The sequence below is a fragment of the Budorcas taxicolor genome, chromosome 9, assembly GCF_023091745.1.
Source record: "Budorcas taxicolor isolate Tak-1 chromosome 9, Takin1.1, whole genome shotgun sequence".
NCBI lineage: Eukaryota > Metazoa > Chordata > Mammalia > Artiodactyla > Bovidae > Budorcas > Budorcas taxicolor.
Window position 1 is genome coordinate 40,746,283 of NC_068918.1, and position 23,152 is coordinate 40,769,434.

General features: G+C 36.2%; 1 protein-coding gene across 1 annotated transcript in view; it reads left to right on the plus strand.

Annotated features, from left to right (window-relative positions):
- Positions 1 to 23,152, plus strand: part of ASCC3 (activating signal cointegrator 1 complex subunit 3) — a 315,102-nt gene that overhangs the window by 61,169 nt on the left and 230,781 nt on the right. Inside the window, exons 8-9 of the mRNA XM_052645754.1 lie at positions 11,346 to 11,546; positions 11,991 to 12,131. Of these exons, the coding sequence (XP_052501714.1) occupies positions 11,346 to 11,546; positions 11,991 to 12,131 (342 nt within the window). The remainder of the gene's footprint in view (positions 1 to 11,345; positions 11,547 to 11,990; positions 12,132 to 23,152) is intronic.

Below are 23,152 nucleotides of genomic sequence, written 5' to 3' on the forward strand. Positions count from 1 at the left end.
TGCTGACTGTGCTGGTAGAAACCCACATGTGCAATCGTGATTTATCAGTGGAATTCGTTATTGTGCAGACAGAGTTTTGTCTTTTAAAATTTCCTCTTGAGATTTTTTTCTTCAGTTTTTCTCAGTAGTTAAGCCTTAGCTCAAACCTGGAAGTAAGGAGGATACCTTCCCCTTCCAAGAAGAGGACAGTGCTCCTTTTTTCTAACACCCATTATGCCTTAAGTTCTCAATTAAAGGTGCTAGTGTTGCTATTATTCGTATTTCTTTCCTTGTATTTCTCTCTACGAGGCCAGTAATAGCTACTTATTTATCATTTTGTCATCAGGGAGTTCAGTGTATTTAGAAGATCCATCTGGTTATTTAATTGGGTTTTTTGGGTTGTTGTCAAATGGACTATCTTCAGGATGAGAGAATTTTTAGAAATTGATACTTCAGGGCATATGTAGTATTTTTGGTTACTCTTTTAAATGATGTAAATGCATTCCTTTAAATAATATGAAAGGATTATGAATTATGCATTGTGATTTCTTACTGCTTTTTTGTATGTGAAAATTGGCTCAGTTTCATATTAGACAATGACTAACTTACTTGATTTTCACAAAATCTTATAATCTCATTTCCTTCAAAGATTTAATAGAAGATTACTCTCCTGAGGTCTTTTGTTGCTAAGACTTAATTTCCTCTACCCAGATTGCCTGGTTCAAAATGATTTAATATCATAAAACATTAAAACATATAATTCTCCAGTAAAGAGTAACTAATAAAGACCATACATTGTCTTTCTTTTTTTTTAACACTGTCTTTCTTATCTCTTTTTTTCTTTTTACCCCTTATCTCTTAATTAATAGCATTCATTAATTTTTCAATGTGTTTTCAAGTAGGAGTACAAATTGGAAATTTGGGTTTTGGTAAAGATACAGAACTCTTCATATGACATAATTTAAAACAGAGTGAATCAGTTACTTTTTATTAATATAAAACATTAAGTATTTATCAGTTTAGTTCAGTTCAGTCACTCAGTCGTGTCCGACTCTTTGTGACCCCATGAACCACAGCACACCAGGCCTTCCTGTCCATTACCAACTCCCAGAGTCCACCCAAACCCATGTCCATTGAGTCAGTGATGCCATCCAACCATCTCATCCTCTGTTATTCCCTTCTCCTCCTGCCCTCAATCTTTCCCAGCATCAGGATCTTTTCCAATGAGTCAGCTCTTCGCATCAGGTGGCCAAAGTATTGGAGTTTCAGCTTCAACATCAGTCCTTCCAATGAACACCCAGGACTCCTCTCCTTTAGGATGGACTGGTTGGATCTCCTTGCAGTTGAAGGTGTTTATATCTGTTAAGAAAGAAATTATTACTATTTTAAATATATTAAGACAACATAGACTAAATCTTCCCTTTTTGTTTTTCCTCAAGATAAATATTTTTTTTATGTACAGAGAAAAGCATTTTTGTGGATCTGATTATAAAATCTGTTCTATAAAAAATAATATCTAAAATGTAATATCTAAATTTATAAAACAGAAGGTAAAATTCCTTTATAACCCCAGATCCAGTGACACAGTTTGATATATATCATTTCATAGTTTTTTGTATAACAGTTTCTATTTAATTAATTATGTTACTGTTCTGTGGCTTATTTTGTTTTCCCCTTTTAGGTGTGTTTGTTGGTAAGAATATATATCTTCCTCATCCTATTCAGGGTTTCCCAAGTGGCTCAGTGGCAAACAGTCCACCTGCCAACCAGGAGATGCAGGCTCAATCCTGGGTCGGGAAGATCGCCTGGAGATGGAAATGGCAACCCACTCCAGTAATCCTGCTTGGGAAATCCCATGGGCAGAGGAAGCTGGCAGGCTACATGGAATTGCAAGAGTCAGATACAACTTAGCAACTAAACAGCAACATCCTGTATAACTACTGTAATTCATAAAGAATGCATCATGAATTGCTTGTCTCCAGTTTATGTACATTCAAATTGTATTAGCTTTTTCTTAAATTATAAATAATACTTTAGCAGATATCTTTGAGCTTAATCTGGCATTCTTGTTCAGGTAGTTAACTTAGGTAAATTTTTTGAAAGTGGAATTTTTAGACTAAATGATATGCAGATTTCTCTGTTGATCATTTAAAAGCAACATGTATGATTTAAAAGCAATGATCATTTAAATGCAATGTATATGAAGACATAAAAATTATAAGAATAATCCAGTTTCAAAAGTCTTAAACACCCAGATTAAAAAACATTCTTACTGTATTTTGCCTTTATTTATTAGTATGGTCAATGTTTTTGTGACTTTATATTTTTATATTTTATAACTATATATATTTTTATTTTTATAAAATTAACTTATACTTGGTTAAAAAAGATCATTATAGGGAATAAAAGTGTAAAAAACAATGATATCAGTAAACTTTATAAGTTTTTAACTTGGACTTTAAAATCTGAACTTGTTCCAGTCTTTGCTTTGCTACTTCTTGGCCATTTGTCCTAGGGCACAGTCTTCAATTTCTCCATGCCCAGTTTCCCTATCTTTAAAATAAGGATAATAAAGAAAGACCTACTTCATGGGTTTTCTTTGGATACTGAGAGAAATAATCCCCTTAAAGCATATAAAGCAAAGCCTTACATGCAGTATGTGCTCAATAGAAATGCTAGCTAACTGGTACTATTATCATTAAATGAACTAGTGAATAATTTACCTGCCAATTTAAATAATAAGGACTTTATTATCTTCTGGATTTATCTATAACTCAAGAGTATTAAAAATAGCATTTTAGGTTTTGCTTTGTAACATACACACCTACAGATCTTGCCACAGATCATCAGTTTCGGGTTAGCAGTGAAGTAGTGTGCCAGGTCTTTAAAGGTTGTGGTGTGGAGGTGTGTAGTAGTAGAGCTATCAGTTCAGTTCAGTCGCTCAGTTGTGTCCGACTCTTTGCGACCCCATGAATTGCAGCATGCCAGGCCTCCCTGTCCATCACCAACTTCCGGAGTTCACTCAGACTCACGTCCATCGAGTCGCTGATGCCATCCAGCTGGTTGGGGCCTAAGTAACAAACTCCTGGTGGCCTAGGTTCACCTGCTCAAACTTTAGCTCTTCAAGACAGAATATAAGCCCTGATAGCTTGGCACTTGGTAGGCAGAGTTGAGTGCATGATGACGAAGTGGGAGGGTACATTTGAGATAACAGCAGGGTGTAATTTAGACTTTGTGTATAATAATAGATCTGGACTTTTGATGAAACCGTAGCATCATGGGTGAGGTCCGTGATCTAATGGCTTAAGTATTAGATACTGTAGGAAGAGAATCTGCTGTTTCTTCTATTCCTAAACTTGTGTTAGAGAAAAGCCTTTGAGGAATTCAGCATATTAAGACCAAAAAAGAGAATGTTGAGGAAGACAATGAAAGGAGGGACATAGGACTTAATTTAAAGAAACTTCAGGAGTTTAATTCAATTTAACTTTATTTTAAAATTAAAAAAAAAATTTTGGCCATGCTGCACAGAATGTGGGATCTTAATTTCCCAACCAAGGAGCAAACCCATGTCCCCTGCATTGGGAGCACAGAGTCTTTATCACTGGATCATCAGGGAAGTCCTTCAGTTTTCCTTTTTCTCTCTGTAGGGTAAAACTCTAGGAATAGTGAGAAGAACTTTTTAATCTGAAATCTTTTTGCAATACTTGAGAGCTCATTTAGGCATCACAACTTAATCAGACCCATCTTTAGTTTTTCTGTTATCTTTTTCTTCTTCTGTAAATATTCAGTTCAGTTCAGTTCAGTCGCTCAGTCGTGTCCAACTCTTTGCGACCCCATGAGTTGCAGGACGCCAGGCCTCCCTGTCCATCACAAACTCCTGGAGTGCACTCAGACTCACATCCATCGAGTCAGTGATGCCATCCAGCCATCTCATCCTTGGTCGTCCCCTTCTCCTCCTGTCCTCAATCCCTCCCAGCATCAGAGTCTTTTCCAATGAGTTGACTCTTTGCATGAGGTGGCCAAAGTACTGGAGTTTCAGCTTTAGCATCATTCCTTCCAAAGAAATCCCAGGGCTGATCTTCAGAATGGACTGGTTGGATCTCCTTGCAGTCCAAGGGACTCTCAAGAGTCTTCTCCAACACCACAGTTCAAAAGCATCAATTCTTTGGCGCTCAGCCTTCTTCACAGTCCAACTCTCACATCCATACATGACCACAGGAAAAACCATAGCCTTGACTGGATGGACCTTAGTTGGCAATCACATTGTAAAAACTAGAAATCTTTAAATAGCAAAATATCTCTTTAATTTATCCTTGTTCCCTCTCAGCCCAGATCCTTACTTCTTCTATCACTTTATTAGATTGTGTGTATCCTTCTAGAATGTCTATAAGAAAATATGAACATATTTTAATGTAGTATATTAAGCACATACAAATAGGAGATTCTTATTCCCTATTCCCTACTGCTATCACCTTTTAAAAAAAATTTAATTGATGTATAGTTGCTTTCCTACCATCTTTGAGAAAAGTAGTATAATATTGCTGTGCATCTTGCTGTTTTCCATCTTAGTAAGCACAATATATTCCATGGCTAAGCAGTTTATAGTATGGAATATGGTTTGTAAGAAACATGAGAGCAATGGATTCCAGCATATAGAGCTTGAACTGACTGTACTGAGTTGTGAAATTTTGAGCCTAAGGCACCTGCTATCTAAAACTGGAAGAAACTTAAACTTTGAAAATTATATAAATATGTCTCTGGTATCTATATGGTTTTTTCTAAATATATGCTGAGATTGATGTTTACTGTTTAAAAGTTAAGCTTATGATACATACACTGACTTGGGAGGGAAGACATGATCTTGGCTTCGTCTTAGGTACCTAGTTAATGCATTTTAACTGGTAGTACCTACATTCGATTATTATAAACATTTAATGCAGTATGTTTAGTGTACATTTTTGTTCTTCCAGGTAAATCGTATTATACAGAGTATTTTTTTAAAGATAAAACCTGCATTTGACAGCAGTCTGTGTAGCTAGTCTTTGGTAAAATATATTAGAAATATATACTTTCTATGGATTTGTATATATGAGACATGCCATTTCTGTGAGATTAGTAGTATGATGAATCCAAAATATGCATAGACAAGTGTATTTAGAATGAAACTTGTAACATTTCATCTACTGATTATAATGTTTTGAAAATGCATAGTAAAACTAAAAGGGAAAATGGTACTTATTTAGAATGACTACCTGAGCTAAACATAAAGCCTTTATGATAAATTAGCCATGAGATACTCAGTTTTCTGTTTAAGAGCAAATATTAACATACTAAGAAAAATAATTACAGTTTAACTTTTTATACTCATTAGCATAAGAAGTCAATACATGAGTTAGAAGGATATTAAATATTTGGAAGCAATGATTTTTAGTGCCATTTAACTAGACATTAGTGGATGTTTGACGTATAAATAAAATGATGAATATTATTATTACATAGTTTGAAATTGGAGTAAATTAGAGTTTTGATATAGTCGTACTTTTCTTCCTCTTTAATCTTTAGTTTTGCTAAGATATTTGTGAATATAATTTGAATATTTTTCAAATACAAGAAATTCCTAATGCATAATGAGCTTTAACTTAATTATCTCATGTTCCAGTAGCTCACAGAATTAATTTGAAGTACATTGAATCTTCTAGTGATATTTTTAAATAAAGTTATGGTTGCTGTCTCTGCACATTCCTTTTATTCTTTTACTGACAAGTTTATTCATGAAAATTGTTTCATGAATTTTTCTAAATTTTAAATAAAAAACAAAGAAACTTGGGAGAAGGGGGCAGAACGTGAGCTGCCTAAAGTAATTTATAAATTTTTGTGGGTTTTTGGGGGTAACTTGCTTTTTCTCATCAGCATGGTATGTTACTAGTAAAGAGTGTATATATGCAACAATATTTCAAGGGTTCTTTTGCAGTATTTTTGAATATAGAGTTATTAACTGGCAAAAATCATTGTATGCTGGTATTTTGGACAGCATACGTATTTGGTGGTAATTTGTATTGAAGCTAAGGGAAAATCAGTCTCATCTCTTCCAGTTTATTAGTGCTATGGACTTAAGTGAGTTGTTTAACTTCTCTTTAGACCTCAGTTTCCTCTGCTTCCCTGCAGTCTTTCAGGAAAATCTAGAGATAAAGAGTCTCTACCGTAGTTCAATTTTAGTCTGGTCATGACCTCCTGATGCATCTACATCATCTCTGCTGCCCCTTCGTTCCATCTCTGTCATACAGCTACTAACTTTTAACAAGTTCTAGGTGTCTTTCGAATACTCTTCCTTCTGCCTGAAATAGCACTCTGCTCACTGAAATTCTCCATCAGGTGCCTCAGCACACAGTTTGTATCTTTAATATAGACAGCTAAACTGGTGTAATAGAATTCAATCACCTTTTCCCCCTTTAAACCACAAACTAATCTGTTGTAAGGATCGTTTTAGACACTCTCTAACTTTTCTTAAGAGAAAGAATATTTATATTTATATAAGCCCTTCAGTTCAGTTCAGTTCAGTCACTCAGTCGTGTCCGACTCTTTGTGACCCCATGAATCACAGCACGCCAGGCCTGCCTGTCCATCACCATCTCCTGGAGTTCACCCAGACTCACGTCCATCGAGTCCGTGATGCCATCCAGCCATCTCATCCTCGGTCGCCCCATTCGCCTCCTGCCCCCAATCCCTCCCAACATCAGAGTCTTTTCTAATGAGTCAACTCTTCGCATGAGGTGGCCAAAGTACTGGAGTTTCAGCTTTAGCATCAGTCCTTCCAAAGAAATCCCAGGGTTGATCTCCTTCAGAATGGACTGGTTGGATCTCCTTGCAGTCCAAGGGACTCTCAAGAGTCTTCTCCAACATCACAGTTCAAAAGCATCAGTTCTTTGGCGCTCAGCCTTCTTCACAGTCCAACTCTCACATCCATACATGACCACAGGAAAAACCATAGCCTTGACTAGACGGACCTTAGTCGGCAAAGTAACGTCTCTGCTTTTGAATATACTATCTATGTTGGTCATAACTTTTCTTCCGAGGAGTAAGTGTCTTTAAATTTCATGGCTGCAGTCACCATCTGCAGTGATTTTGGAGCCCAAAAAATAAAGTCTGACACTGTTTCTACTCTTTCCCCATCTATTTCCCATGAAGTGATGGGACCAAATGCCGTGATCTTCGTTTTCTGAATGGTGAGCTTTAAGCCAACTTTTTCACTCTTCACTTTCACTTTCATCAAGAGGCTTTTTAGTTCCTCTTCACTTTCTGCCATAAGGGTGGTATCATCTGCATATCTGAGGTTATTGATATTTCTCCCAGCAATCTTGATTCCAGCTTGTGTTTCTTCCAGTCCAGTGTTTCTCATGATGTACTCTGCATAGAAGTTAAATAAGCAGGGTGACAATATACAGCCTTGACATACTCCTTTTCCTATTTGGAACCAGTCTGTTGTTCCATGTCGACTTCTAACTGTTGCTTCTTGACCTGCATATAGGTTTCTCAAGAGGCAGGTTAGGTGGTCTGGTATTCCCATCTCTATCAGAATTTTCCACAGTTTATTGTGATCCGCACAGTTAAAGGCTTTGCCATAGTCAATAAAGCAGAAATACATGTTTTTCTGGAACTCTCTTGCTTTTTCCATAATCCAGCGGATGTTGGTTCCTCTGCCTTTTCTAAAACCGGCTTGAACATCAGGGAGTTCACGGTTCACATATTGCTAAAGCCTGGCTTGGAGAATTTTAAGCATTGCTTTATGAGCATGTGAGATGAGTGCAATTGTGCCGTAGTTTGAGCATTCTTTGGCATTGCCTTTCTTTGGGACTGGAATGAAAACTGACCTTTTCCAGTCCTGTGGCCACTGCTGTTTTCCAAATTTGTTGGCATATTGAGTGCAGCACTTTCACAGCATCATCTTTCAGGATTTGAAACAGCTCAACTGGAATTCCTCTATTTCTTTGCATTGATTGCTGAAGAAGGCTTTCTTATCTCTTCTTGCTATTTTTTGGAACTCTGCATTCAGATGCTAATATCTTTCCTTTTCTCCTTTGCTTTTCGCCTCTCTTCTTTTCACAGCTATTTGTAAGGCCTCCCCAGACAGCCATTTTGCTTTTTTGCATTTCTTTTCCATGGGGATGGTCTTGATCCCTGTCTCCTGTACAGTGTCACGAACCTCATTCCATAGTTCATCAGGCACTCTATCTATCAGATCTAGGCCCTTAAATCTATTTTTCACTTCCACTGTATAATCATAAGGGATTTGATTGAGGTCATACCTGAATGGTCTAGCGGTTTTCCCTAGTTTCTTCAATTTCAGTCTGAACTTGGTAATAAGGAGTTCATGATCTGAGCCACAGTCAGCTCCTGGTCTCGTTTTTGTTGACTGTATAGAGCTTCTCCATCTTTGGCTGCAAGAATATAATCAATCTGATTTCGGTGTTGACCATCTGGTGACGTCCATGTGTAGAGTCTTCTCTTGTGTTGTTGGAGCAGGGTGTTTGCTATGACCAGTGCTTTTTCTTGGCAAAACTCTATTAGTCTTTGCCCTGCTTCATTCCGCATTCCAAGGCGAAATTTGCCTGTTACTCCAGGTGTTTCTTGACTTCCTATTTTTGCATTCCAGTCCCCTATAATGAAAAGGACATCTTTTGGGGGTGTTAGTTCTACAAGGTCATAGAACCGTTCAGCTTCTTCAGCGCTACTGGTTGGGGCATAGACTTGGATAACTGTAATATTGAATGGTTTGCCTTGGAGACGAACAGAGATCATTCTGTCGTTTTTGAGATTGCATCCAAGTACTGCATTTCGGACTCTTTTGTTGCCCATGATCGCTACTCCATTTCTTCTGAGGGATTCCTGCCCGCAGTAGTAGATATAATGGTCATCGGAGTTAAATTCACCCATTCCAGTCCATTTTAGTTCACTGATTCCTAGAATGTCGACATTCACTCTTGCCATCTCTTGTTTGACCACTTCCAGTTTGCCTTGATTCATGGATCTGACATTCCAGGTTCCTATGCAATATTGCTCTTTACAGCATTGGACCTTGCTTCTATCACCAGTCACATCCACAACTGGGTATTGTTTTTGCTTTGGCTCCATCCCTTCATTCTTTCTGGAGTTATTTCTCCACTGATTTCCAGTAGCATATTGGGCACCTAATGACCTGGGGATTTCCTCTTTTGGTATCCTATCATTTTGCCTTTTCATACTGTTCATGGGGTTCTCAAGGCAAGAATACTGAAGTGGCTTGCCATTCCCTTCTCCAGTGGACTTCAAGTCTTTAGCATAGTAATATTTGTGTAAGTGATCAATACATGATTGTTGAACAAAATGCTATAAACCTCGACGTATAATAGGTTTATTTGTCAGTGTTTTCTTCTGATGCCTTAGTTTACTTCTTGATTGAACTATAAGCTTTAGGAACAAGGGAAATGTTCCTTAGTCAAGGTTTAATATAGGTTTTTCTTTTTTTTTCCTAGAACTACTACATATTTTGCTTAAATCCAGTTTACTGTTCCTTTGGAAGATATTGTGTATGAAGTGTGTATCTTTTTAAGACTTGTACTGTTTTCCCTCATTTACTCCACTGACTTATCAATCAATAAAAATTTATTTTTAGGCCTACTATGTTCCTGGCAACTCATTAAGTACTATGGTAATGCAAAGAGTAATAAAACAGAATTCTTAGTTTTGATCCAGTGGGCCAGATGTACATATAAACAAATTATTTCAGTGTTTGTGGGTAACGATCATAATGCCAATATATAAGAAGGTTAAATGGAATGTCTAGCTGCTGAGAGAAATGGCAGTTCTCTTAAATCTTTTGAATTATAGAAAAGTATAAATGCATGAATAATTATGTATGGAATTGGAGGGAACCAGAGATTACATTTGAACTTAAAGTGATAATGAAGAATTTTTCCAGGTTGGGAAAGGCATTATAAGTAGTGCAAAGGCACAAAGACTGTCCAGAGAATAGTATCTATAGATAGTGGTAGTAGAAGATTATAAACAAGGGTTCACATTTTGAAGGGTACTGTTTGCTGTACCTTCTGTGTCTTAAAGGATCTATGTATTCTGTATAGTTAAAATGGACAGAAGTTTGAGAAAATATTCAAGCTGGAATGTGACATGATCATATTTCTAATCTAGGAATAGTGGACTCTATATTTCTTGTCATGAGTCTATGAAGACTGGAAATTACAGCATTCATTTGCCATAGTATTTTAGGAGCTTCATATAAGAGACAAAGATGACACGTGACAGTGATGGTCAGTTCAATTCAGTCGCTCAGTCATGTCCAACTCTTTGTGACCCCATGGACTGCAGCATGCCAGGCCTCCCTGTCCATCACCAATTCCCACAGTTTACTCAGACTCAAGTCCATTGAGTTAGTGATGCCATCCAACCATCTCATCCTCTGTAGTCCCGTTCTCCTCCCACCTTCAATCTTTCCTAGCATCAGGATCTTTTCCAGTGAGTCAGCTCTTCGCATCAAGTGGTCAAAGTAGTGGAGTTTCAGCTTCAACATCAGTCCTTCCAATGAATATTCAGGACTGATTTCACTTAAGATGGACTGGTTGGATCTCTTTGCAGTCCAAGGAACTCTCAAGAGTCTTCTCCAATACCACAGTTCAAAAGCATCAATTCTTTGGCTCTCAGCTTTCTTTATAGTCCAACTCTCACATCCATACATGACTACTGGGAAAACCATAGCCTTGACTAGATGGACCTTTGTTGGTAAAAAAAAAGTCTCTGCTTTTTAATATGCTATCTAGGTTGGTCATAACTTTTCTTCCAAGGAGTGTCTTTTAATTTCATGGCTGCAGTTACCATCTGCAGTGATTTTGGAGCCCCCCAAAATAAAGTCTGCCACTGTTTCCACTGTTTCTCCATCTATTTCCCATGAAGTGATGGGACTGGATGCCATGATCTTAGTTTTCTGAGTGTTGAGCTTTAAGCCAACCTTTTCACTCTCCTCTTTCACTTTCATCACGAGGCTCTTTCATTCTTCTTCACTTTCTGCCATAAGAGTGGTGTCATCTGCATATCTGAGGTTATTGATATTTTTCCCAGCAATCTCGATTCCAGCTTGTGCTGGATACAGGTGTAGTCCCATCATATTTTTCAAATTTAGTGAGTTTCAATTCCCAGGTGCATTAGAATTATGCAGTAGTTGTGAGTTGTTCTCAATTGTATACAGCTTAAATATAGGATATGAGAGACCAAATAAATTAGTTTTTCTTTTTAATTAAAAAAAAGATGGCATTTAATGTTTTGTGTGGGACCTTCACGTTTTCATTTTATCGTGGATAAATTTTTTTTTTTCTTTTTAGATTGGACAGCTGGCTTTTAAAGGAATGAGGAGACTCAATAGAATCCAGTCAATTGTGTTTGAGACTGCCTACAACACCAATGAGAACATGCTGATTTGTGCCCCTACTGGAGCTGGAAAAACCAACATTGCGATGCTTACAGTTTTACATGAAATTCGCCAACATTTTCAGCAAGGTGTTATCAAAAAGAATGAATTTAAGGTAGGAATTAAATTGAACAACAGCTTTTTAAATTGTAAAATCTAAAACCATTTTGCAGTTGTATATATGTCTGATATCTGGTAGTTTTTAAGGATATTATAAATGAAGTCATATAAACTATGCTGAGTGGTTTCCTTCATTACTTTTAGGCGATACCTCTTTGTGTTATGAAAGTCCCACTACCCCTGTGAAAGCTATCAAAATGCACTTAGCTTTAGAGCACCAATTTTCAAAGTGATGATGCTAGATAAGCATTCCATAGTTCTTTAAACAGCTGTACACTTATACAACAAAGATAAGTATTTTTCATCCATCAATATTAAGATTTTTCACCATAAGTGGCTAGAATCGTATGTCACATTAAATATGACTTCAGTTGACTTCTTTGAAACAAATGACATTGTAGTTTTACTCATTCATCAAGCTAGTGTTTCTTGGGCACAGATTGTATATGTTGCTCCAATGAAAGCCTTGGCAGCCGAAATGACAAATTACTTCAGCAAACGTCTAGAGCCACTGGGCATCGTTGTGAAAGAATTGACTGGTGACATGCAGTTGTCAAAAAATGAAATTTTACGAACTCAGGTATGTTGTATACTTAGATTTTTGTTGTTGTTGTTTAATACTATTCTTTTTTTTCCAGGTAATTGTGAAAATTGTTAAACAACTGTTCCTTTAGTAACTATAAAATGTAATATGAATATTACATGGTGAACTTCTTTTGTTTATAACCACATCTTAGCATCTACAGAAGAGGTTTTTACTGGCGCTTTATTCTGTTATATCCCTTCTAACTTCCATAATTCTTGCTGTATCTTGAATATTGTTAGATTGCTAGTGTAGATATTTAAGTCATTGACAATAGATACTGATCTTTTAAAACAATAGGCAGTAAGGATGTAGATAAGACCAGGCTTCAGTTTTAAGAGCAGGAAAATATATAGACCTTTAAATGATCCCATAAGCATTCTAAACTATTCCATGAAGATGATTTAATGTACATAAAAAAGTTTTTAGTCATCCTTTTTTTAGCAAATAGGATACCATTAAATCATGCATTGTATATAGCACTGTTTAAGTGGAATGTATGACAACTAAGGCATCTAAGATACAATCTCTGCCTGCGAGGAGCTTATACTATGAGTAAACAAAAACTACATTAGAACTGCAACTGGATTATCATTAATGGATGCAACATGTAAGTAAGGTGATGTTCATAGTGCTTTAAAAAAATAAAATGTAACCAAATATTAATGGGAGAATTTAGGGGAATTTAGTGGAAAATAGGTGATGAGGCTTTTGAAACAGTAAATAGACATTGATTTAAAATGTGATTGGAGATTATCTTCAGGTCCTAAGGCTGCCATAACAAATTATCACAAGCATTGTGGCTTAAAATATCAGAAACTTAATTCTCTCACAGTTCTGGAGGTCAGAAGTCTGAAATCAGGGTGACGGTGGGATTTAGTTCCTTCTGGAGGCTCTGATACAGTATCCTTTTCACGTCTCTCTCCTAGTTTTTGGTGGCTGCTGGCAGTCCTTGGCATTCTGTGGCCTGTACACACATCCCTCCAGTCTCTGCCTCCTTCTCACATGGACGCTTGTCCTGCATATCTTTCCTCCTACTCTTCTAAGAACACTCTTTAGGACCTACCCCAATACATATGATCTTATCTGAAGGTCCTTCCCTTCAGTATGTCCACAAAGATACTCTTTCTAAATAAGGTTAACTTCTGGGTAGAGGTACATTTTGGGATGCATTAATCCAACTCAACAGTGGGAATACTGGGTACAGTGAACCACATAGCAAAGATAGAAAATCAAGTTCCAGTTGAATGTATTTTGGACTTGGTAAGGATAGAGTGCATTGTAATAAACATTTTGGTCAGTTTTGCCAGTTATTATTTTAACTTTTTGTCAACACTTCTTTTTTCATAGACACTCTTAAAAAAATCAAATCTTAATATTTATATACAGGCATGTTCATATAGGGGCTTCCCTGGTGACCCAGTGGTAACAAATCCACCTGCCAATGCAGGAGATACAGGTTTGGTCCCTGGGTCAGAAAGATCTCCTGGAGAAGGAAATGGCAATTCTCTCCAGTATTCTTGCCTAGGAAATCCCATGTGCAGAAGAGCCTGGCATGCTACTTACAGTCCATGGGGTTGCAAAAGAATCAGACATGACTTAGTAACTAAACAACAGTGTTCTGTAGTATTTTAAAAGATATATAGCAAAGATTAAGAAATTAAATATTTATGAATAGAAGACTAGTTGGACAGTATGATATTTCACTTGATGAAGTAAAATATTCCTTAAAGTTATGTTTTCTGGGAATTTGTAATTACCTTAGAAATTAAAGTTTAGAAAAAAATACAGAAACAACTTTTTATGTTAATATAATTATCTATTCTATATAACAACCAAAACACTATCGGGAGAAATAATGACATTAATAGTAGTTATATATGGTAGTAGGATTATGGAAGATTGTTTTCCCCCATGTTTTCTACCATAAGAATGTACTAATGTTATCATCTATAAAATATGCATAATTTTTATTTTACTTTAGACTTCATTTTATTTAGCATAATTATTTTTCTTCAGTATAGTTGTTTCATAATCTATCACTCAATGCAAATGTAACACTGCCGTTCTGTTGAGGAGAATGAGGCTTACTGAGGTAACAGTTCTTGCCTGGGGTACCATTTCTAGTAAATCATGTAGAAAGAACTGGATTCCAAGTTTTCAAATTTCAAAGTCTGTGATAAGTTTCTGCTAAAATATGTTACTTTTGCCTAACACAATTTATTGTTGGTGGTGGTGGTCTTGGTGATTTAAACCACCAGGATATCAAAGGAATTTGGTAGTATTTGAAAGAAAATCAGTAAAACGAGGATATGGTATGTCCATGCACGGGAAAAAGTGGTACAATGAAATTAAGGGACGAAATTAAGTCAGTTTGTTCCTCTTTTGCAACTTGCAATTCTAGACTTATGAAATTTTCTATAAATGTTAAGTTTGGCTGTGGTAATCATATCTCACTCACTGCTATGCCAAATCTAGGGCTTTTCCTCTGTATGTTTCTGCTCTAGTCTTTCTGCATACCAATAACAGACTGGTTAAAAAAACAAAAACAGTTCCCTGCATTGATTTGGTCATTCTCATTGCTATAGAAAGGCCACTCTCAAAATGGATATGGAGACACCCAGAATTTGCTGAGACTCCTCAGGGGATCAAAGAGGTTAAAATGCATTTTTGTAACAGTGTTATGATGTTATTTTCTTTTATTCTCATTATCTCGCAAGAATATAGTTGAGTTTTCCAGAGGCTACATAACATGTGATTTTCATCATCAATGACAGTTAATAGAATGAGTGCTTTGTATTTTTGTGTTGTAAAGATCTCTTAGTTTCAGTTTATAATATAATAAATATTGATAGATTTAACCCAGAAAAAAAAAAGCTTTTTGGCGCCTCAGTAATTTTTAAGAATGCAAAGGAGTCTCAAAGACAAAACGTTTTAAGAACCACTACTTTAGGAGAAAGCTCCTTGTATATTACATTGGATTCTGTTCATAATCTACATCCAGCCTAATGTTCAGCCTTTTTAATGATTTTCTAATATAGACTTCAGCCAGACCATTTTTGCTTTTTCTAAAATCACCTTACTCAACATTTTCTCAAATGAATTTTCTGGTTAGTAAGTTTCATCTTGCATTTTCTCTTTTCATATCTCCTTTATCCATTGACATTTGTCCGAATCTTACTCATTCTAAAAAACTCAGTTTGAACTCTGTAAGTACCTTATTTCCTCTTGCCTGAGTCTTATAACATTATTCATTTATATTCATAAAATAATACCTAGTCCACCAAGTCCATGCTTTTGGATCTGGTCTTAGAAATTTGAACCACTCTCAAATAAAATTTTGATTGCTATATTGCCATATTCAGTTGCCTTACTGATGCTAATGAAAGAATATTTATGGAAAGAGATAATAACATTTGAATGCAAATTATGGACCAATCATTATAGTAAGTGCATATAAACATTCTCACTAAGTCATTATAGTAACCTTATTGAGTAGTGTCTTCATTTCATACATGCAGAAAGCAAAACTTGTCAAAATCTATCTCGATTTATGTTATATGTTCAGAAGATTGATTACCATCTCTTTGTCTCTAGTTTGTTCATCTCCGTACTTCCCTAGATCTGCTCTGTATGCTTTGGCAGGAACCGTGTGCTTGGCCACAGTAGTAGTTTATCAGTGGCTTCCTGTGTTATGCTTGCTTTTCATTCTCCTCCAGTGTACCCCTACTATCTGTGACAGTAATATTTGTAGACCTGAAACTATATAGTTATTAACCTCCTCCACCCTATCTTTCTATGTATTCTCACATTTTTACAGATTAATAGACTGCACTGCTCTCACCACCTTTGAGATTGGGCTGTAGTGAGAACAAAACAGGAATATTACAGGGCATGTGGGAGTACAGACACACTCAACTTTTTTTGAATTTTTAATTTCCTGCTTTCCTTACTTTTCCACTTTTAGAATTTTAATAGCTTTTTAATGATTCCTGTTGTATATTTCTTTTGGTAAGTAAGTTTTCTGATAATTACACAATTAAATATAATCTTAAATTTTCCTTGTCATTTAAAAAATATGTTTTCAATGTCATTTGTTTATTTTATTTTGTTTTACTTTAGTATGGGAAGGCAAATTGATCTCATTTTGCAAGCTCTCTGTCATGCTGTTCTGATCGTATTATTTCCTTGCTCATAAACTTTCATTGGCTCTTTATTGCTTATTGAATTAACCGTAACTACCTAGCTTGTTAAGAATCTTGTATAAATTAAATATAATGTGAGATGTAATCTGTTTTGTGGTTCACTAGGGATTGTCAGGTCAAGCAAAAGTTATGATTTTATTGAGATTTGATATGAAATTTCCTTTTACAAGAGAGAATTGTATAGTTCTAAGATTTATTAGTTATGAGAAATAGTCTGTGTAGGGAACAGACACCTCCTTGTTGCTCAACTGAAGCGCAACTTTAACCAGTTTAGTAAGGTTGTCATCAGTGAAAACATCAATCTACTTTATAGAACTTATTTTTCATTATTCTATACCTACCATTAATTTCAAACTTCTCCCCCAAATGTATGCTTTATCAAGATAAATTGCTATTACAATATTCATTTTGCTTTTCAGTGGTTCAATGGAGCAGTCACACTTTTTCTTACATTATTCCTCAATTCAGATTATCCCTTCTTCATTCTTTCCTAATATCAGAGATGCAGTATTCTTTTGAATCTCAGTGAAAGTGCTGGTCAGAAATTTTACAAAGGGTTTCTCCTCTCCTGGCACTAACTCTGGTGTTATCAAAAAGTTTCTGTTCATCAGGGCTGCCCTCCATTAGTACTTTGTTTAGAGAAAGTATCTAAAAGTATCTTTGGATCTTGAGTGTTTTGTTTTGTTTTGGGAGTGGGTTCTGCACCCTTTTTGCTATCTCATTTTGAGCTTCTTCAGCAACTGGTTGGGATATATAGAAGCCAAGGAAAGAAACCCCAGGGAACTCACTGTCATGTTGTTTGTCGAAACCCGAGATCCTTCTTCACTTCTTCTTTCCAAAAAGAGTCTTCTGATGTCTGTTTCATGTATTTTATCTAGGGCTTTTAGGTGTAATAAATTATTGATGAGATGAAATGTGTCTAATCTGTCTTATCCAGACAGACTTAAAATTACAAGAAGTTTGTTCTATTTTCTTGGAAATACTACATGCATACTTTGGAGATAGTGCCAGATTGGTTCCAGGTGACCACAATAAAGCAAATATTGCAATAGAGCAAGTCATGAATTTTTTGGTTTTCCAATTTATGTAAAAGTTATTTATACTGTACTGTAGATGATTACATGTTTAATAGCTCTGTGTCTTAAAAAATAATGTAATGTCTTAATTTTAAAATTAGTAATGCTAGCTATCATCTGACAGCGCAGGGGTGCCACAAACCTTCACCATTTGTTAAAAAAACACAGTATCTGCAATGCACAGCAAGTGAGATGCAGGGAAACAAGGAATACCTATACTTTAACCCAAGTTTATGAGATCTTTTCTCCTATATTTTTCTTCTAGTAGAGTTAAAACTTGTTTTTCACAGTTAAATCTTGAATCTCTGAATTTTAGTTGTTATATCTGTGAGGGCAGAGTTCTAATTTTTGTTTTTTTTTTTAAACCTAAGAAAAGCCAACTATTTCATCATCTCCTTCTTTTTAAATTTTCCTGGTAAATTTGAAATGCCATCTTTATGATATTCAGAATTCTACTATTGTGGCTATGACTGAATTTTCTGTTGTTGATTCATGTTGTGTATCTCTAACCTGGTCTTAGGCCTATGCTATTTTAATTACTGTTATTTTAGAATAAGTCTTGAATATAAACAAATTCCAGTTTTGTTTTTTTTAAATTATTTTTCAGAATAGCTTTAGATGTTCTTCAGCCTTTATTTGAGCATTTTCATTTTGAAATCAGACTCTAATTTAAAAGGATCTGTTGTGAGTGAGTGACTTCACTTTCACTTTTCACTTTTACGCATTGGAGAAGGAAATGGCAACCCACTCCAGTGTTCTTGCCTGGAGAATCCCAGGGACGGAGGAGCCTGGTGGGCTGCCGTCTGTGGGGTTGCACAGAGTCGGACACGACTAAAGTGACTTAGCAGCAGTAGCAGTTGTGATTTTGTAAAAATTGCATTGAGTTTATGAATTACTTTGGGGGAGAACCGACACATTTATCATGTCATCTCTCCATCTATGAGTATTGTATATTTTCTACTTTTTAGGTCATTTTTGCACTTCCAAATGTTTTGTAATTTTTATTGTGGGTCTTCTATTAATACATCTCTTTTAAGATTTATTTCAGAGGATCTTGTATTATTTTTTGCTGTCTTTTAAAATTTCTCTTATGTATTAGGTACCATTGGAGTTTAAGAACAGTATTGATTTTTGTATGTTTATATTACATCCCACCATCCTGCTATATGCTCTTATGAATGCTAACAGCTTATCTTAAATATCTTTGATTGTCTATGTTTCTGTTGTTGTTTAGTCACTAAGTCATATCTGACTCTTTTGTGACCCCGTGGACTGTAGCCTGCCAGGCTCCTATGTCCATTGGATTTTCCAGCAAGAATATTGGAATTGGTTGCCATTTCCTTCTCCAGGGAACCTTCCTGACTCAAGGACTGAACCCACACCTCCTGCATTATAGGCAGATTCTTTACCCCTGATTACCAGGAAGCCTTGATTGATTGTCTCTGTTGATGGTGAAATAATCTATAAATTACAGCAGTTTGGTCTCAGTAACTTTGAGAGTAGTCATGCATTGGAGAAGGAAATGGCAACCGACTCCAGTGTTCTTGCCTGGAGAATCCCAGGGATGGGGGAGCCTGGTGGGCTGCCGTCTATGGGGTCGCACAGAATCAGACACGACTGAAGCAACTTAGCAGCAGCCGCAGTCACTGACCCTGATCTCTTTAGCTTAGTGTATGTGTGTTTGTGTTGCTTTAAATAGTTCCTCTTCTGTGTTTTTGAACTGAAGAGGGGAATTTACATCAGTTCATTCTGCTTTATTGAGTGAAAGTTACAAAATTCACTGTTCTTATGGTAATGGACAAGACAATTAAAATGATCACAAAATAGTGACTAAGATATATGTGAGGGGTTACTAAAAAAGTTGATTTTTTTTTTTTTTATTTTGGAAGTCTGGAGCTTCAATATATTTTGCAGAATTACTGAATTAAAAGTTGAAAACAGAACAATATTTTTATCTCTGAGAAGAAAATATGTCATAAAACAGAAAAGCAAAAGTAGTATAATGTTCAGAGTTCAAAATCATTCTGGCTGTATTTTTTACTTGTGAGAAAGAGGTTTAACTATTATGACATTTGGAAACATTATCTGTCATTTTAAATTTGGCTAATTGAATATAAATACCCACTCAGAGCAAGTTTTAAACTACCAGTGTTTCTTTGATTAATAACAATTCCAGACCTTATTTTAAGGGGGAAATTCTTGATAAATTACCTTTGTGTCTTATTCAGGAAAAAAAAACAAAACAGGATTCTTTAAACATATGAATCTTAAATCTCCTGATGACATCTATAACATAAAATATTTTATTTTGTGTGCTCTTCCACCTTCCATTTAGACATAATTCAAAAAATTTACTTTTAGTAACTTCATGTCTAAGGAATTCATACATACTCTATTTATAATAAAAATAAATTACTCTTCTAATTGAATTAACCAGATCATTTTATAAAATTATCACTTGACCTAATACTTTTAGACAGAAAATGTAAAATGTTTTGTGAAAGAATCCTTGATTTAAGTCATAACAAGGCTGATGTTTTAAGGGACACATTTGAGGTATATGTAAAATTATCATTAAGTAGCTATTTACTGAATTATGAACTTGTATCTCTAAAAATGTCTTAATCCTACATCTTCTTGAGGGCTCATTTGTTGTGCCTCTTCAGCAGTTTCAAAAGTATCCATTTATTAAATTGTCTTAGCTGATTTTAAATTGGGTCTGGTTGGTCTGCATAGAAGATGAGAGAGAAGAGCTCTCTGTGGATTGCCTCTGTGGGCGTCAGGTGTCAAGAAGATGTTCAGTACCTGGGACAGACACTTAATTGTGCTGCAAGCTGCCCTGAAGTTTTGTATGTCCTGAAGGTAAATTTTGCTGCACACTTTTTCAGAGTTCAGTAATTAGTATGAGTGTTTTATGCTAAAGCCAAAACTGGGAACTTACCAACTTTGTGATTTCAATAATTCTTTGATTTATTTTTGCTTGTTGTTGTTCATTTGCTCAGTTGTGTCCAACTCTTTGCAACCCTGTGAACTACAGCATGCCAGGCTTCTCTGTCCTTCATCTCCTGGAGTTTGCTCAAACTCATGTCCATTGAGTCAGTGATGCTATCCAACCATCACATCCTCTGTCGTCCCCTTCTCCTCCTGCCTTCATTCTTTCCCAGCATCAGGGTCCTTTCCAATTATTCAGCTCTTCTCATCAGGTGGCCAAAGTATTGGAGCTTTAGTTTCAGCATCAGCCCTTCCAGTGAATATTCAGGACTGATTTCCTTTAGGATTGACTGGTTTGATCTCCTTGCTGTCGAAGGGACTCTCAATAATCTTTTTCAAAGTTCAGAGGCATTAATTCTTTGGTGCTCAGCCTTTTTTTATTGTTCAGCTCTCACATCCATACATGACTACAGAAAAAACTATAGCTTTGACTTTGTAAGCGAAGTCATATCTCTGCTTTTTAATATGCTGTCTAGGTTGGTCATAGCTTTTCTTCCAAGGATCAAGCGTCTTGTAATTTCATGGCTGCAGTTACCATCTGCAGTGATTTTTGGAGGCTGTGAAAATAAAGTCTGTTACTGTTTTCATTGTCTCTCCATCTATTTGCCATGAAATAATGGGACCGGATGCCATGGTCTTAGTTTTTTGAATGTTGAGTTTTAAGCCAGCTTTTCACTTTCCTCTTTCACCTTCATCAGTTCAGGTCAGTCACTCAGTTGTATCTGACTCTTTGCGACCCCATGAACTGCAGCATGCCAAGCCTCCCTGTCCATCACCAACTCCCAGAGCCTACCCAAACTCATGTACATTGAGTCGGTGATGCTGTCCAACCATCTCATCCTCTGTCGTCCCCTTCTCCTGCCTTCAATCTTTCCCAGCATCAGCGTCTTTTCCAATGAGTTAGCTCTTCGCATCAAGTGGCCAAAGTATTGGAGTTTCAGCTACAACATCAGTCCTTCCAATGAACACCCAGGACTGGTCTCCTTTAGGATGAACTTGTTGGATCTCCTTGCAGTCCAAGGGACTCTCAAGAGTCTTCTCCAACACCACAGTTCAAAAGCATCAATTCTTTGGTGCTCAGCTACCTTTATAGTCCAACTCTCATATCCATACATGACTACTGGAAAAACCATAGCCTTGACTAGATGGACCTTTGTTGACAAAGTAATATCCTTCCTTTTTAATATGCTGTCTAAGTTGGTCATAACTTTTCTTTCAAGGAGTAAGCGTCTTTTAATTTCATGGCTGCAGTCACCATCTGCAGTGATTTTGGAGCCCCCCAAAATAAAGTCTGCCACTGTTTCCATTGTTCCCCATCTATTTGCCATGAAGTGATGGGGCTGGATGCCATGATCTTAGTTTTTTGAATGCTGAGCTTTAAGCCAACTTTTTCACTCTCCTCTTTCACTTTCAACTAGAGGCTCTTTAGTTCTTCACTTTCTACCATAAGGGTGGTGTTTTCTGCATATCTGAGGTTATTGATATTTCTGCTGGCAATCTTGATTCCAGCTTGTGCTTCATCCAGCCCAGGAATTCGTGTGATGTACTCAGAAAAGTTAAATAAGATTGGTGACAATATACAGCCTTGACGTACTCCTTTCCCAATTTTGAACCAATCCATTGTTCCATGTCCTGTTCAACTGTTGCTTCTTGACCTGTTTACAGATCTCTTAGGAGGCAGGAAAGGTAGTCTGGTATTCCCATCTCTTGAAGAATTTTCCACAGTTTGTTGTGATCTGCAATGTCAAAGGCTTTAGTATAATCAATGAAGCAGAAGTAGATGTTTTTCTGGAATTATGCAGATTTTTCTATGATCCAATAGATGTTGGCAATTTGATCTCTAGTTCCTCTGCCTTTTCTAAATCCAGCTTGTACATCTGGAAGTTCTCGGTTCACTTAGGCAACAAAAATGGCGGTAGTGGTAAAGAACGCATCTGCATTGCAGGAGACATAAGAGACGTGGGTTCAATCCCTGGGTCTGGAAGATCCCCTGGAGGAGGGCATGGCAACCTATGCCAGTATTCTTGCCTGGAGAATCCCACGGACAGAGGAGCCTGGCAGGCCCCAGTTCATGGGGTCACAGAGTTGTACACAACTGAAGTGACTTAGCACACATGCAGGGAACATAAATGAAAATGAGAGAAATAATTAAAAATTTTAACTTTTCTTATACTCCATAACAGATTGTCCCAGTATATGTGTGGCAGTACAGTATTTTGGGGAGCTGATGAGTGAATGCCAAAACAGAATGAAAATTCTGTTCATTGTGGGTAGTGACTTGCAAAGTATGGTCAGATAGTCAGATGATCTGATTCCTGTAAGAGACTGATAATCCTACGTGTATAAGAAAAATTAAGATGCCTTGTAGTTGAACGTAACTTATTTAACTTTAACTTAGCATTTTTCAAACTTAATGGAACATAGATCACTTCTTTCACAGAGCAATTAATATTAGAACTTGCTTGAGAAGTGCTACCAGTGAACATATTCACTTGTCTAGTGAAGTCATGTTCCAGGAAGAAAAGTTAATTTTAAGATAGTTGATAGTTTTAAGATAGTTTTGATTGTTTTAAGAAATCAACCTCAGGTAAATATTCTGTGTTGCTCTGGTCTTTGATTTAATGTATCTGACCAAACCTGAGTATGTTGAAAGTAGTCTGTTTTAAACCATATTTTCTTTTCAATGTTTACAACTCCTTAAACTATTTTATGGATAATTATACTTTAAAAATTTTTTGTAATATTG